Source organism: Astyanax mexicanus, chromosome 3 (genome assembly GCF_023375975.1).
Source record: "Astyanax mexicanus isolate ESR-SI-001 chromosome 3, AstMex3_surface, whole genome shotgun sequence".
In the NCBI taxonomy this organism is placed as follows: Eukaryota; Metazoa; Chordata; class Actinopteri; order Characiformes; family Acestrorhamphidae; genus Astyanax; species Astyanax mexicanus.
In genome coordinates this window covers 44,740,190-44,757,389 of record NC_064410.1, presented here as the reverse complement: position 1 = coordinate 44,757,389, position 17,200 = coordinate 44,740,190, and the positions used below count along the sequence as shown (strand labels likewise).

The following is a 17,200-nucleotide window of genomic DNA, read 5'->3' as shown; positions in this document are numbered from 1 at the left end:
ATACAAATGTGGGCTCGAGCAGCTGCTGAAAGAGAGATTCTACAGGTTGCTGCGGTTCTGAATACAGTGGCAAGTATTTGGTAATTTCATGGTTTTCTGCATACATTTGTCATAAAATGTGATATGATCCTCATTCAAGTCAAGAGTATTGACAAATATAATGTGCCTAAAACGAATAAAAACAATTATGATCATTTATGTCTTTATTGAGAACTATTTTAATATATATTTTATTATTTTTTTTATAATTTAAAATTATATCAGAATATTTCATGGTATTTTTGCAAAAACGATTTTCTTGGCGATATGACAAAACATTGAATTAAAAAAATAATAATTGCAACAATAATATTTAATATTTAATTTTAATTGATACTATTAATACACTCCATATGTGCAGAAATGAAGTAAAATAAATGATACTGAAGAGATACACTGCTTAGCCAAAAACAAAATGACACAAAAAAAGGTCGCATCTCATCTCATCCTTTTGTAACTAACAGCAAAAAAGTTGGACCCTGACAGCCCTTATGGTCCTAAAATAATAGAACAATGTTACAGTGCACTTTAGCTATAAGGACATTCAAAAGATTTGGCGATACTATTGCCTACAATACCTTATGGCACACTCCTACTCTTGACAGCAGTGCTTCAGCCAGTATGTTTTCTAATTTAAATTTGTATGTGTTTTAGACTCTGATACCAGCCACTGCCCATTCCCCAGTCCTCTTTCCATACCCCGGGTTGCCAGGTACGAAACACATTGGCAGGCAAACAAAGTGTGCTGCAGCCATGGAAGCCAGCGAGTGAACAGCATTATTATATGCTATGCAACCAAAAAAAACACTCTACTTAAATGGTAAGTACTGAGCTATGTATGCTATCAAGATCTGTAAACTCAAGTAACTTCAACTCCAAAGTGTATATATTTTCTGTGGGGTTTGTTTTTAAAAGAACATACATATCTGTGGTTATTGCTGCCAGGGGTGCTACAAGATGGCTAATAGTTGACATAATTATATAAAATCCACACAAGTTGGATTATAATATGCTCACAATAAAAACATTGCAAATGTATAAAGCATCTGATTAACTTACTGTACTTAGTTATGATTCATCATTGCTTGCCATTGCAAAAAAGTTATTGAACTCGGCCTGCGCTCTTTTATGTAGGCTCAGTGTACTCAACCTGGCAACCTGCCTAAGTAAAAGTAATGATAATGGTTCATGTAGGTAATTATAATATCAGATTGCTAGAATCCATGTAAACTTCAACATAGTAATGGTTAAGCAAATAGTAAAGAATCAGTAGCTGGTCTGTGGGTAGCTGGTCTGAAGTGGGTTTTTGAAGAGTTTTAGGGTCACTTCCATCAATGTCATTTACCTGGAAAATGGTGAAGAGATGGATTTAGTTCTGTTTGAATTTATGAAGTGCAGAAAATGTGAATGTTATAGTGTGGCTAATTGCTTTAACAAATCTGACTACAATAGCATTGTTATATAACTAGAAGGAGAGAAGCTAATACAGACACAAGCACCCTGAAAAACTGGCATTAATCTGCTTCAGTGTGTGAAAATCATTTAAAACATCCAAGTGGCAGGACAACACTAACATCTCAGTTTACTACAATTCCCTATGCCTGTAAACCTCTGGATCTACAGCCTTTATTTTAGTGGGAACATAAATGACCAAAAGCTAAACTAAACAAGACAAATCATATTTTTTAGATTCAGATTGCAACTGTATAGGAGACCCAAACATTATCAGTAAGGTTATGCAGGAGTTGTAGAAGCATTTTTATGTACCCTGGCAACACTTAAAACAAACAATAAATAAACAATACAGTTTTGTTTTGTGTACACTATATAATTGCTAAGTAAGCAGTACTAATATGGTCTGAGGTGACAGTATGTGTTCTCTATTGTCAGGCAGGCATATAGTGAAGACTCCTGAGAGACAGACACATCTCAAATGGGTTTCTGTAATGCAGAGGCACTACTAAATGTAGACTACAGTACACGCTTCTTCAGACTCTTTTGTCAGGAAGCAGAATGTCTAAAAACAGAAAATCACAAACAGCCCCCCTGCCTGTCAGAATCAGTTGTGCTGCTTGTACGGTGCGCCACCAACGCAGACATTCAGCTCTGGCCAAGAAGCAGCTCAGATTATGAGTCACACAACTGACGTGTGTGTTGTAGAGAAATACCTTTCTGTGGACAGCAATTTTATATCAAATCTGGTGCAGCATTGATTAATCAGACTTCACATCTGGATAAACTACTTTAAAGTAACTACTGACTTATCTGTATTCTTTGTGGCCTGGTACATGGATTCATAAATGTATGGTCTCATCACCACTGAGTTTTTTTTTTTTTTTTTTTCAAAATATCTTGATTTCCTCAAATGCAAACTACATTTATAAGTAGCAGCATGGTGCAATATATGTACTGATTCTCATGATTGCCTGGCTCACATTTACATTCTTATTCAAACTGACTTAGCAAGGTACGTAAATGTAACTTTTATGGTACATCAGTCTGTAATTTATATGTGGGCCTTTTGCTAGAAATATATATATATATATATATGTATATATATATACATATATATATATACATATATATATATATAAAACATTTTCAAGATATACAATATTTATCATGATACACATGACAATAGAAAAAAAGGCATGACAGATCTGATTACAGGTTGTTATAAAAATGCTAGTTCTTTAAGCACTGACAGTATCCGATCAAATTGAGCCAATCATTTCAGAAAAGCATTTTGTGTAACAAAGTTTTCGCAATATAATAAAATATTGCCCATACTGCCCACCCCTATTATCGTGAACAGGAAAGTAGTGTCAATTATGTGGACTACAATGAACTTAAAACTCACATGCAATCATACATGTCTGTTGACAGTCTCAAAATATATTAGCAGAGGTTTCCTAATAGTACTACACTCATTTCAGTATTCAGGCTAATATTTCATTAAAATGAAGAGTTTATTTTTAAGCTGGACTGTAAATTTAAAATGGTTTTGCTCATATTTGTGAATAACTATGTATACTAACTATATTATACATTGCTGCTACAAAACCTGTTTTAACTTCAGAGTGTTACCAGGAACTTGACTTAGAAAGCAATATTAATCTGCTAACTAAGCTAATGCTAATGTGTATTTGAAATGTAATATAATAGAATATTGTTTGGAAGAGATGCCTCCAGAGATCTTAGCATTTATAACACTGATCCCCAAGAATTCCAGTGATGGGCACATGACTAGGCTGTGGCATCAGCTTGCAGCAGCCAAAACCTGTGCTACATTCATGATTGACTAAATATATATTATAGGATAGACAGAATGGTGTGTCCTCTCCCTGCAATACAGCACATGTGCACAGTACTTTGAGTATCCCTTTGTTAAACATTATTATGCAAAAACTAACACTTTTTACTATAGAGTTTGTAGCATATACTGTACCTACTTGAACAGCCTAATGCCAATCTACTTAACTGCACTAAATTTATGTAGTACCTTTTGTATTTTACGTGGCCAGGCTTCATCCAAGTATAAATCTGATATTCCTGAAAATGAAAGAAGTTGTAAAGGTGTAAATGGGGTCTTGCCCACGCCATATAGACAGTTAAACAGAATAACTGCACACTTGGATTGGCTGTATATAATTTATGTAATAATTTATTATAAAGACTCTCACAAAGCAAGTGTTTATAGGTGTAATTTAATCTGCAGAGCAGCTTTGGTAGCCACAGAATGTACTTCATGGAACATGGCATGTGAGATATCTCAGATGTCTCACTCGCTGCTTTCTGATGGCTAAGCTTCTCACAGTGACTCTCAACTCCTCCTCAGTCTGCGTCTCTTCTTTGGCTGAGTCAAGGGAATGCGTAATGTGATATGTGGCTTGTTGCTGGAAACTTGCTAGATGGGTCAACATGGTTCTCTCCCCCTTATCTGAACTAGTTTAATATGATAGATTTTATTTCCTTTTCATCTCTTTACTTATGTATTTCTCCTCTTATTGTATTCTAACACTTACACCATGCATTATTTGGTTGCTAAGTGTGAATCACTGGCAGATCCAAGGGCAAAAAAATCGTCAGTAGATTGCCCTCTGGCAAAAAAAGAGTTCTCTATCGGCTGCCATTCCCATGAGAAAAAAGTGTCCTCTAAATCAAGAAAAATGGAAATGTCTTAATAATCTGCAAGTGCTCCTCTAATTAAAGGTATTTTTGTGTTTCTATTGTATTTATATATTATGTTTATCATTTAAACGTGTTTGAGCTTTCGAGCTTAGCGCATATCCAGTGCAGGTACTGGTGCAGGTACAGGTAATGATTGTGGCGCTTTATTAAGAACCAAAACAACAGCATTACTCTAACTGCTTAAACTACACATATTTACTAAGCATATTACTGGATGCATTTCAGTGTTTGAGTTCTTTTTAAGAAATATCTGCATTAGATTGTCAAATTATACTAGTGGTGTCAATCACTTAAAAAGAAAATGAATCATATGAGAGAGGGAGAGTAAAAGAAAATGAGAGAGGAAGATGGATAGAAAGAAAATGAGAGTGCGAGAGAGAGAGAGAGAGAGAAAGAAAAAAAATGCGAGCGAGCGAATGATAGAGAGAGAGTACGAGCGCCTAGCCCTGCATTCACATTAGAAAACCAACAGGCGACCATTTATTTTCTATTGCAGGGCGTGTTTTCAGTGCAGTGACGGTGCAAATTATCTGCATTTCTGCGTGTGCTCTCTGCTTGTGTCTATGTGCTCAGACGTAAACTTCTCAGGGCAGGCTAAGGGCTAGCAACAGTGCTACAGATACACTTTCTGTGTGCAACACTCTTGTGAACATTAGTTTCGCATTATGTTCATTGGTTCCACAAGTCTCCTATAGACTGCCTATATTCTGCGTGTGTCGGCACGTAACGAACCATAACCCCTGTATCATGATGATTTGCGAAGAATACTCATACTGTTACACCTCTACTGGATTCAAAGCAGAATATGGTTCTCCTACAGGTCAGATGATGTGCCCAACCAGTAAATAAAATGTGATGTATTGCCCTATAAGTGCCCTCACAATAGGGTAAACTTCATTCTATGGTACAAGAAGTAAATTGTTGTCAGTGATGGCACAAAATCTCATTCCCATTCTTAACTTTGCATTCCATCGATAGGCCCCCTGTTGTGCAGTATGTGCCCTTTTCATTTTTTTCACCCCTACCCTTCAAACAGCCTCTGCTCCACTGATGTAAAGAACCATCTTCAAGAGTCAAGAACTATTTAGGAGCCTTTATAGGTGTGTGTTGGTGGCGGTGAAGAAAAAAAAAACAGTTCTCGTAGAGGAGATATTTGCTATATAAAAAGATGTGATTGGTCTGCTGTGAACATTGTGTAAAACAGGAGAATGTAAACAATTGTGGTGACCAGTTGGAGGTGCTTCTGAAAAAGTGACGTCACCAACAAGTGTCAGGCATTTTTCCACACCATGCAGTGATGCAAATGGCAACCTCCACAACAGCTGACATATTTCTATTCTACAAACATCCAAACCATTTTGTCAATCTAGTGTTGTCTGGAAAGGCACTGTTGACTCTGTTCTACTTATGAAGCCAGCACTATGGTGTTGTTAGAAATGGAGACAATACCCTGATCATTTTTGTGGTGTAAATGTGGCAGATTTTGCGAAATGGCTACATTTTCCATTTTTGCAAAATTTTGCTTCTCAATTTTGTTGGATTATTTGTTTGTTTTGTTTTTTTACTTTTTTGCATAAAATGAATCTTACAGTATCAAATATATAAAATGTAAGGCACTTAAAAAAAAGGAACTATATTACTGAGATTTTATCATGTTTTATTGGTACTATTTGGTTGCCCAAACATCATTTTTTTTTACTCATTTGTATCAATGTACTATAAGCACATCAACAGAAATCACCAAGGATCTCTCTTACCCAGCACACCTCACCTGTCAGTCCCTCTGGTATACCATGCAGACACTTATCACCTAAAGAAGACACCCCTGGAACATCTTGTTCCCATCAGTCCTAGTTTCTCGGTCGCATGAAACCATGTTCAGTAGCTCCTCCATTTCCACTTGCTGTTGTGTTTACGTGGATCTCCATGGAAACATAATTACAGTGTGTGGCTGTGGACAAATAGCTATTTTATTAAACACTAGGTGATGAAACTCAGAGATGTGGATCCAGACAGGAAAAAAAATACTGGAGGACCACGGAGTTCAGTGAAAAACAGCAGGTAATTCAGCCTGTAATTTTCTCAGAGGACATCTGAGAAAAACACAGACATGGTCGTTCCGAACGGGAATAAAATCACAGAGGACCCCCCCATAAAAGAGAAAATTTACTTTAGAACACCCGGAGAAACTAATCCCGTTCAGATAGGGCTATATTATATATACTAATATATGTTATGACCTGATAATGACCTGAAAGTTCTTTCCATTTTCACTAAGGCAGTGAAAGGGCAGATGGTTATCTAATAGATGCCAAATACTGTGCTAAATGTGGAAACACGTGGTTCTCTCTAAACATCTTCTTTGAGATGCTACTGTTTTCTTTTATTTTTGTTACATAATCATACATATATGTACTTGTTGTCTGTAGTTAATGACTAAATCAATTAAATACATAGATAAGCAAGCTATAGATTGGGTTGAGAGAAGGTTGCCTGGCACCTTGATGGTCTTTGGTCAGATCATCAGTTGTAGCTATTGATATCAAAAGCTTTACCTTTTGCAACCTTAGGAAAGTGTGCAAATCTCAACAAGAGCAGAGAAACACCAAACGTGCAAACACACTTATGCTGAGATCTCTGAAATCTGTGTGTGGACAGATAGAATAGTTCAAACTGTGTTTCAAGTTGGATAGAACCTCAAGTAACATGCAGAGTTGATGATCAGTAATTACTGTAGTGCACTTGCAATGGTCATTTTAAGCTTGTCAGATGTAAAAGACAGGAACTGATGATCACCCATTTTTTACCACTGTACGTATATGTCTTCAATACTGTTAGAAGACAAGAAGACAGTTAAATTTATACTATATATCTTTGCAGTAATTTTAAGATACTTAAGTTAAATTGAACTGACAGAAATATGTTATGTCTCTGATGATACATTTGCATGGTTTGTACAAAAGTGGACTTGTACAATACAGTATATTTGTCTTTTTGTGCTTCATTATTTTCTTCTTCTTCAGATATTTGGTTCTAAAAATGTTACTGCATACAATCATGTTATACTTACTCTTCTCCCAAAGTTATAAGTCATGCATTTGTAGACTGCAGTTGTTTCTTGGCCAGATGTTTTATTATGCTTCATTTCATTCTGCATTCTGCTGCTGATGCCTCACCATATATGGAGCAGTGAAGTATAAACACAAAAAATTAATAGGCTGAATTTTCGGAATAACTTAATTGATCATATACATTTACATGATAAAAGCATTACAGGGCTCCTGTCTTCCAGGGCAAATAAAAAAATAGCACATGGGAGATTTCTTTCTGAAAAGCATACCAAATGAGTCTTTATCTTGTCCCACAAGGCATTTTTCTAACCACTTTGGATGACAGGACAGTATTAGGTAAGCTAAATTCAAGTTTTTGCTATGTGATGATGCAAGTACTTCAGCATAAACAAGCATGGCAGGTAATTAAGACCAGCATCACCTGTGATGAGGTTTGCACGGCAAGTTGGTTGAACAAATCAAGCACACAAAATATATACAAGCTATCTAATTTCGTCCGAGATTTCGAGTACAAAAAAGGCCAAGATGTTATGGACTAATAGGTCTTAAATGGGTCTTGTCAGCATAAAGTAACTTAGGTAGAACTGACAAATCATGTTTAAACATTCATGTTTCAAAGCAGTATGGACATGCATGCATGTCAGTGGTGTTTGCTTATTTACCTTTACAGATAATCTGATTGCTGATGGCTACAGCACTAGATCCAAGCAAAGGCCTCAAAATCCACTGAAAGGTGCTCTCCTGTATAGCTGTACAAAGGCTGTTCTTCAGAGCAACAAAGTGGAAAGTTATACGCTTGACAAAATATTTCCTGCATAACAGAATAAGTGAGCTGACCATATGGTGCATGTACGCACATTGGCCATAAATGAAGCAAAAAGGAGATGCATAGTCTTGTCTTTTGCTGCTGTGGCCAGATCTTGAGGTTCATATTAGCTTATTGCTCCCTCTAGTGCTCACACAATACTGCTACATTTTTCATCTTCAGATGATAGAGAGGCTGTAGAGCAGCTCAGATCAGTGCTGGTTCCCGGCTTGAATTTTGCATAGGAAAAAAAGGTTGGGACACCCATTCACTGTTTACTCTTTTTTTTTTTTTTTTTTTTACATCTATCTATCTATATATACAGTGACCAACATGTTGTCATATTTACCATATTTGTCATACAAATACTGTACCAGTCAAAAGTTTGAACACACCTTTTTTCATTTATTGGGTTTCTTTTTATTCAATTCATGATTTTGTACATTGTAAATTTAATATTAAAGACTATATTAACGCTGTACAGGAACACATGCAGAATTATTTTGTAAACAAAAAGTGTTAAACAAACCAGAATATGTTTTATACTTTTAGATTTAGCTTTGATGACAGATATTTGCACACTCTTGGTATTTTAATCTCAGTGTCTTCATGAGGCAGAGTCATCTGGAATAGTTTTCTCAGTGTCTTGAAGGAGTTTCTGGAGGTGCTGAACAATAGTTGCTGCTTTTCCTTCGTGCTGTGAAGCTTCAGCTCATCCCAAATCACCTTAAATCACCATCTCAGATGGGTTTAGATCAGAGGATTGTGGAGGCCACACTACATAATCCCATATGTCTCTTAACTAGTTTCATGTCTTTAATATTATAATATAATGTAATGTAAAATAAATTAAATAAGAAAATAAAGAAAAACATTGAATGAAAAGGCGTCCAAACTTTTGATTGGTACTGTATAATCATATCATTGCCTATTTGTCCTGCACATCTTTGTTTTTTTTACTATTAGCACTTCTGGTAGATAGTAATGGTGTTTTGTTTTCATGGACTTTCTTGTAGTAAGCATGACATCCAAATATCCATATATCTTAATGTGGTGTAATGGCTGTAACACTAGAGGGCAGTTTTTGTCCAAATATACATTCCATGGCTGTGGTATTTACAAATAGTTGAGTTGCACTTTCTGAAACATGCATCAGTTTTAATTGTTTTAGTGTAAATGCCTATTTTAGTGAGATATTAAACTTTTGTCTCCTGAATCAGCAGTTGGGGTCTTAATTTTGTATCTTAGTAAACAAGTCAAACTTATAATTATCTAAATAATAACTTCTAGTGATTTAAATAAGCAGCAATCCATATAATTTATGTTAACTTCTTTTTTAGAATTTATTTAAATCTTTGCGATGAGCTGCAGTGAGACACTGCTCTACAGTAGGACATTATTAACAGCAAGGATCTCCTCAGTGGACTTTCCCACACTCTGCCTGGTCGTATACTTCCTAAGGCACTCACACCGATTTCTATAGAGTTCTCCAACTGTTCCTGAGAGCTTTGTTCCCAGTGTCCCCATCCCCTCGTCTCAGGGGAGCATCTCACCCTGTGGGCCAGTGAGGGGCTGTTTAGTGTTCTCTTGTCATGTCGCATGTCAATATGCTCATAATTCAGTGCTGTAACCCCTCAGTATCCCCTTAGAGCTACCCCCTCCTTTTTTCCACCCTCGACTTTGTCATCGTCATTACAGGGGCATAAAGAGACTATCTCATATATCCGGTTTTCAGATACGAAGAAATTAGCGAATGCCACCTCGTATCATATGGCTTTGATATTGGGCTTTCAAGCCCCGAGGTTAAATATTCAGAGCCCCCCTCAATAACTCAGTAACCCCTAACCCTCCATCCCAAAACAATATCACAAGCAGAGCATTCTGGGTAATAAGATATCATTCTGACGGCTAGCTTTTTAGGGAAAAAAAATGAAAAAAGCTAAATATTAATCCCCTCCCCCACCAAAATCAAAGAAGCGTAGCAGTAGAGAAGTAAAATGAAGTGATAGTAAAAGCCTGAGGAAAGAGTGAAATTAGAGCCTTGATTCATTTAGACAGTTACACAGTTTCGGCAGGATAAAGAGAGTGCGGCTCTTTGTGTCTCCTTCCCACCATTTGTGTCACACATTTATTTCATGAGCTCATCCGAGACACCTGTTTGGATAATTTTGGGGTAAAATGATCCACACATATCCTATTTCCTATTTGTTGTACAAACCTTAACTTTACAGCAATGTTTGCAGTTGAATTCACCTTATTCTTCTCTACCCAAATCTAGACAGAAACTATTTATTGAGAGAATTTAATGCAACATGCCCTACATTAAGCATACTCATATTTGGCTTTTTTTTGGATTTTTCAAACATCATTGCATTCACACAGATGTCACACATCACAAATAATATTTGTTGAAGTCTGTAAACTAAAGGACTTTCAGACAAGTATGTATTTTTGTTTTTTTCAGAAAGACAAAGATGATGTGTTTTTTAACCTAGTGGAACCTTGAGTGGAAATATGAGTTTTCTGTGTCTTCTGTGTGAACGAGGCTAGAAACTCTCTTTTTTCTCTCATTTTTCACTGCTTCCTGTCCCCTTTAATTTCTGGAAGCTTAAGTCTCTGTAGGATGTGCATAGACCATAAACCATAAGTGCATACATTCTCTGTAAAGCACTAACCAGCATTCCCCAGCCTTTCAGCTCTGCTCCGCCATACCTTTACTTTTACCTTCTCATTTTTATAGTCAGTATGTTGCTCATTAAACATGATTTCTAGGTTCAGCTATGAGTATTATCAGTCATTGGTCATTCTGACATTCTGAGAAATTTGCAAGAGCTGTACAAAGCTGAATGTGCCCTCACGAATTTATGAACTATCATATTTTCTGTGGTTTTGTTTGCCTGTTGCTTTCACTCTTAACCAATTAAAGACGTCGTTGTGTAGTGCCTTTGGACATGGAGTTTGGGTGATATGGCGAACAAACCTTTGTCACTGACTTTCAACACAATTACAATTACATGCACTCCTACACCCCTGCTAGTTAAACACACACACACGGACACATTGCAGAGCATAAACCTGACTTTTAACAGAATAAAGAATAAAAGGACATGGGCTGTTTCCCTAAATGAGCTGCTGGCGTAACTTTACAGTGTGAATGTGCAGGTCAGTATCCTCTGCTGAGATACACAGAGCGCTGCGCTGTTAAGATACGAACGCGCCAAAGTCAGAGCGCACCTGCCTTTTAAAAGGAAATAACAAGTGACAAACTGATTGGTTTATTTCACGCCACGCCCAAAACACACTCATTATTAATTAAGTGGATTGCCTTTTGTGCTTTCTAGCTGTATTTTTTGCGTCTTCACAATACCAAACACACCCAAACATGCCCTAAATCCAGCTGCACAAACGGCAATTGACCAGTTGCGCTATAACCCCTAAGGTTCTCCTCCAAGCATGTTGGATTTTTTAGTGATGTTGTATGATGATTTTTTAGTGATCCCTTACTACACATCTTACACCCATTGCATCCTCACAATGAGAACAAAATTGCACATGAAATGACATTGCCATTCTGTACCCATCCATTTGCTCCCACACTCAAGGAGGCGATTCCTCAGATCTGCAGGATGCAGGCTTTCCAGAGTAAACATCCAATATCCACTACCAGCCACAGTTGTGCACATGTTTTGATATGGATACGGGTAGGCGTGCTGAAATGTAAGAACACTCCCTTTTCTAGCAAACTTCAGCATCCAAACACTAACTGTAAAGCTGAGGAGCTGAGGGGTGGAGAGGGAGGGTCGTGTATATAAACAGACAAGCCGCAGGTAGCATCACGTCACTCCTGAAAACTTCAATGACTCGCTGAAAATCTCCAAAGCCTTCTCATATGAATCTGTCAGCATGGCTCTGGACACGGGTGGATTCCAGCTGCTGCTTCTCCTCTGTTTTGTGCTGAAGAGCTGTGGAGATCTTCATAACGATGCCACTGAGACATTCAACACACACATCACCTCCACTCTGCAGCAGAGTCCAAGTAATGTGTCTTTAAATGGAGCGCGCATTGGCGGGAGAAACATGGATGACCAGGCAGAAACGGGTGCGTAGCTAATTTATCTGATCACATATGTCTCAAACTAAGTCTTTGTTTTTTTATAGAGACTCTCATTCTAAAGGTAATTTATTTATTTTAAGGGTAATTCTGGTGTATTTCTGTAAAACTTAAGTTTGAACTGAAATTTTGTATTTTTATTGTCTTTAATAACCACTAACTTACTCATTCACTCACTCACTCGTGTTTAGCAGGCTGACTTATCAAAACCCCTCAAATAGCTTATGTTGCGCAAATTCAATGACGCTATATGTGCTTGTGTAAAATCTTGAAATATAAAATCCTGTGAGCTCTCAGATTATGGGCCATTTGCAATATATATTTTAGTAATTTGTCAGAGTAAATACACAATTACAGTGTGACATATACTTTGTTTATACATATAGGTATCTCAGTGTTCAGAGTTGCAGCTGTAGCATTTAGGAAAATAATTGGTGTACAAGTACTATTTTTTAATAAATAAGTAACTCAAATACCATTTTTTGTAACACGTTTTCCTATTAGAAATTTTCATTTAAGATTTTTGTTTGCTAATGATATCAAATATATAGATTTATAAAAAGCATTTCTGACTATTTATTTGACCTGGATGACAAATAAAATATTACTAGTATAAAGTCCAATTAAAGTTATTAACAAATAAAATGGGCATAAAGCAGGGTCATAGGGTCAAATTTCTTTTACTATTACAGTTTTCCCAAGCAAAGGGGTTTTTATTAATTGATTTTTTTATTTGTATCAGTTGCAAAACCCTTCTTGGTGGTTTATAGAACCAGTTTAATAAGTGATATAAAAAAAAAAACTATAGTCTTACCAAACATATAAAACCAATATTTTTAAGGGTGTTATTTGCATAGTAGGGTGGTAAAACATGCTGATTAAAATGTGTTTAAAAATTGTGTACACCTAAGTTTGGATATAACTTTAAATTAATAATTATACACAGCAAATTTGCCAGTATTAAATAAACACTGTTAAAGTTAATACTGTCCAATTTGCTGTTTAAAAGTTAAAAGTATTGGCTCACATTTTAAAAGCTTAACAGAGTATGAACTCTTATTTGAACATTTATGCTAATGTTTTGCTGCAGATTAATATTAAACACAACTGGATCCCATAGCAACACATGTACAAACCCATTCTGCAACCCATCTAGCCTTAATCCCACATAAGCATGTTGGCTGGGTATTTGGCTTCATAATTTTACCTTTAATTAAATATGATTTTGACACTAAAACTGACACATGCATTTCTGGACAAGCTGAGAGGTACTGAATCACCACTGAAAGTGAATTAAAAAAAAGGATTTAGGCAGTAGAGTAATATTATACACAAATACAACTCAGGTTACACAGCGATAGACAATTATCATGAGTGTTGTTCTACTATCTGTGTCAGTGTATCTGTAAGCTTTTGAGGGGAATATTGCTACATAGCTTTAGATTAAGTACAATTTGTTAATAGGTTGGCCTGTGTGTGTGTGTGTGTGTCTGTGTGTGTTGGCAGACCGGGGTCAGCTGGGCTGCAGGGAACTTAGGTCCACCAAATACATCTCAGACGGACAGTGCACGAGTGTGCAGGCTGTGAAGGAGCTTGTGTGTGCTGGTGAGTGTCTCCCTGCACACCTGCTGCCCAATTGGATAGGCGGGAACTACTGGGGACGGAAGGACACCCGCACATGGCGTTGTGTGAATGACGTCACTCGGATGCGTCGCGTGAAACTGCGGTGCCATGATGGCAGCACACGCTCCTACCGCATCGCTGCAGTGACATCATGCACGTGCAAGCGACTTGCACGCCAACACAACGAGTCTAGATCTCTGCAGGAGGGCAAAAAGGAGAAGATTGGGGGCAAAAATTAATGGTAAAAGTTAAAAGACCCCCTTTCTTTCTTTCGTTATGAACTGAAACATGTAATTAAGCTAGGTCACTTGAAGGTCACTGACCTGTGAGTGACCGGTGAGTTGAGACAACACTGCTTGATGTGTATTCTTGTGTACACTAGTGTTTATGTTTGTAAGTGTGTATTATGGGTCAGCTGTATGTGTTGTAATCTAAGGTGCAATTGTCAATCAACAAGTATCTCCTTGTAAACTTTTAAAGGAAGTCAATATAAAGAATGTTTATTCCAGGTCATTTTAAAGTATTTCTATGGGTCCATTCATCAATAAATTTTGGTACAGTGTGAGAAACAGTTTGTCTGTTCAAATTATGTAGTAAACTAAAAATAGGCAAAAATTGAAAAACGTGTTTCATGGAACAGTGACAAAATATATAATTTTGAAGCCTAGTTTTCAGCCAGTAGGCAAAAAAGATGCAGAAATGTTGGACTTGGATGTTTTAAAATCAAGTTAATGGCAAAAACCAACATTGGACAAAAGTTTTGTTTGAAAATCAAAGTTACATCAGCTTAAAAAAATAAACATTGGGTTTGCTTTGAGTTTTATTGAAAAAAAAAATTGAGTTGACATCAAAACCCAACGTTAGACGTTTTGGTTGGAAATCAGTCACATAAACTTCAAAAACATTTGTATAAAAACACTGTTCTGACACCAAAACCCAACATTGGAGAGATGCTTTGGTTCAAAATCAAAAACATATTTGGTTGACATCAAGTCCCAACATTTGACAGACATTGAATTTTGATTATTTAACAACATTTTTTAAAACCAATAACATATCAACTTTAATAACAGCATTATTCATGTTGTTCAGCATGTTCATTATGAAGTTTAGCAGATGTTGGGTTATGGTCACTATACTTCACATCACAACTAAATGTTGGATTTAACATCAGTATTATGTTGGCATTTCAGGTTTGGTCAACATTTGATTTTGGTTCTTAAACAAATTAACTTAAATACTTCAGCAAAATACCAAAATCAGTTCTACATCATATTAATGTTGGTCGGGTAAAGTAGAAGTAGCAGATCAAGCAAATGTTGTCTTGATGTTGAATTTGGGCAGCTGGACAGTGTAACTGTATAATATTTGTATGTTATGTTCAGTATTTTATATAACAAATAAGTACTGTAGTTTCTTGTTACCTTATTACTGAATAACTGTAAAACAATAATCTATAACACTGTTATGCCCATTTTAATCTTAGTTTTATTAGGTCTAGACTCCATTGTTTGCATTATCTAAGTGCAATAAAAGTGGTAGATTTTTTTTGCTCTTATGGTTGGTGTCATTTATTCAGCAGAGAGGAGCTGGCAGGGTGATGCTCCAGTGATGGATATGAGCTAGGAAACAGATCGAGGGGTTATTCAGAGAGGGATGACCCTTCTTGTTGTAGGAGGAATCTAATACTGATCTGTGGTGAAGGGAGACCCCTAGCCTGAGGCATGTCAGCCTTACTTTCTGTAATGTGTTACTGGAAAACACGCTTTATTGTATGACACACTGTATCATTTCCCATTAAAGCACAGTCGCCTCCCCCAGTCATTTTCACCTCTGCAGATACTCAGATACTCTGGTGGGAGATTATTACTGTTAATGGGAGAATGGGAATAATAATATTGGTGTATTGGTTTTTAAATCAATGTGAAAACAGTTCAAATTTACTTAATGATACACTGAAATAAAAAAAATTGGAATAAACAGAAATCACAAATTTAACATTTGGGTGATTCTCACGAAATCAGACTAATGAGGTGGCATTAAGGAGTGTGATGAACAGGTAAATGCTATCAATTTGGGAAACACTGGTTTATAAACATCTCATCAAAGGCTATATTGGAAGTGATTAAAAGTAGACATTGTGATATTTTAAATTATATATTTTTTATAATTTAGTGTGAAATTCTCAGTACCGCAACGCGTCCATTGCTGAATCTCGGCTCTTCAATTACACAATTTTAATATTTAAAATAAATAAATAATAAAAAACTTAAATGTATCTCATAAAGTAAATTGTTACAGTCAATAAAAATGTATTACTTGGAATTCATTGGTAAAAGAAAAGAAAATATTTAGAAAAATAACTTTGGTCAGAACCAATGTTCTCAGCCTCCGCAACAATTTTCAAGCACCATTTAAGACCACAAGGAACAGAAAAAAAACAGCCATTTTGAGAGGGGGGACACCTTTTAGTATGACACCCAAGATGGCTACCAGGTAAGCACCTAATTTTATACCTCTCCAGATAAATGTTAAAAACTTGGTTGTCAGCGAGCATACACAACTTTTTGTTTCTCATTACCGAAACAGCTAGTTTTTAATGTTTAAAAAAATGAAAATGTTATTGTGTTTTGGGAATTTTTAAGGTTTTTAAAGTCTAAATACAAAAAGCTAGCAAAAGTTTAGCCAGGCATCATGGTGGCCCCACAGAGATCAAAGAAGGTTAAGGTCCCTCATACTCCGCAACAGCCTTCTCATACACCGCAACAATTTAAGGCCTGTTGCGGTAGAGAGATTCACTGTTGCGGTAAAGAGAAATTAATGTTTTAAGTGACATGAACTTATATATATATATATATATATATATATATATATATATATATATATATATATATATATATATATATATATATATATATATATATTGTTTCATAAAAAAGCCTTTATTTACTTATAATAAACAATATATAAAACAATACATGATGCAATTTCAGATAAAAAACAGATTTATGTAGCAGGGCAGTGACACCCATATAACTTCCGCATAAGATATAAAAATAATATATAAAAATAATAATAATAATATATATATATATATATATATATATATATATATATATATATATATATATATATATATATATATATATATAATTTTCATATATATAATATATACATTTCATGAAACAACTTATTGTTATAAACTGTTAATAAAGGTTGTTTCATGAAATTTATTTTTATAAACTTTTATTGTTATAAACTGTTTATATGTATGTATATATATATATATATATATATATATATATATATATATATATACACATTTTATGAAACAACCTTTATTAACAGTTTATAACAATA

The 17,200-nt window shown here is 35.6% G+C and overlaps 1 protein-coding gene across 1 annotated transcript; it reads left to right on the top strand.

Moving 5' to 3' along the window:
* Positions 1-11,846: 11,846 nt before the first annotated feature.
* sostdc1b (sclerostin domain containing 1b) lies at positions 11,847-15,389 on the top strand. The gene is made up of 2 exons (XM_015605817.3): positions 11,847-12,205; positions 13,724-15,389. The coding sequence occupies exons 1-2, from the start codon at positions 12,010-12,012 to the stop codon at positions 14,077-14,079; spliced, it is 552 nt and encodes a 183-aa protein (XP_015461303.2). The 5' UTR covers positions 11,847-12,009; the 3' UTR covers positions 14,080-15,389.
* The last annotated feature ends 1,811 nt before the right edge of the window (positions 15,390-17,200 follow it).

Coding starts and splice junctions, on each gene's coding strand:
- sostdc1b (XM_015605817.3), top strand. CDS start 12,010: ATGGCTCTGGACACGGGTGGATTCCAGCTGCTGCTTCTCCTCTGTTTT. Junction 12,206..13,723: donor GGATGACCAGGCAGAAACGG/GTGCGTAGCTAA, acceptor GTGTGTTGGCAG/ACCGGGGTCAGCTGGGCTGC.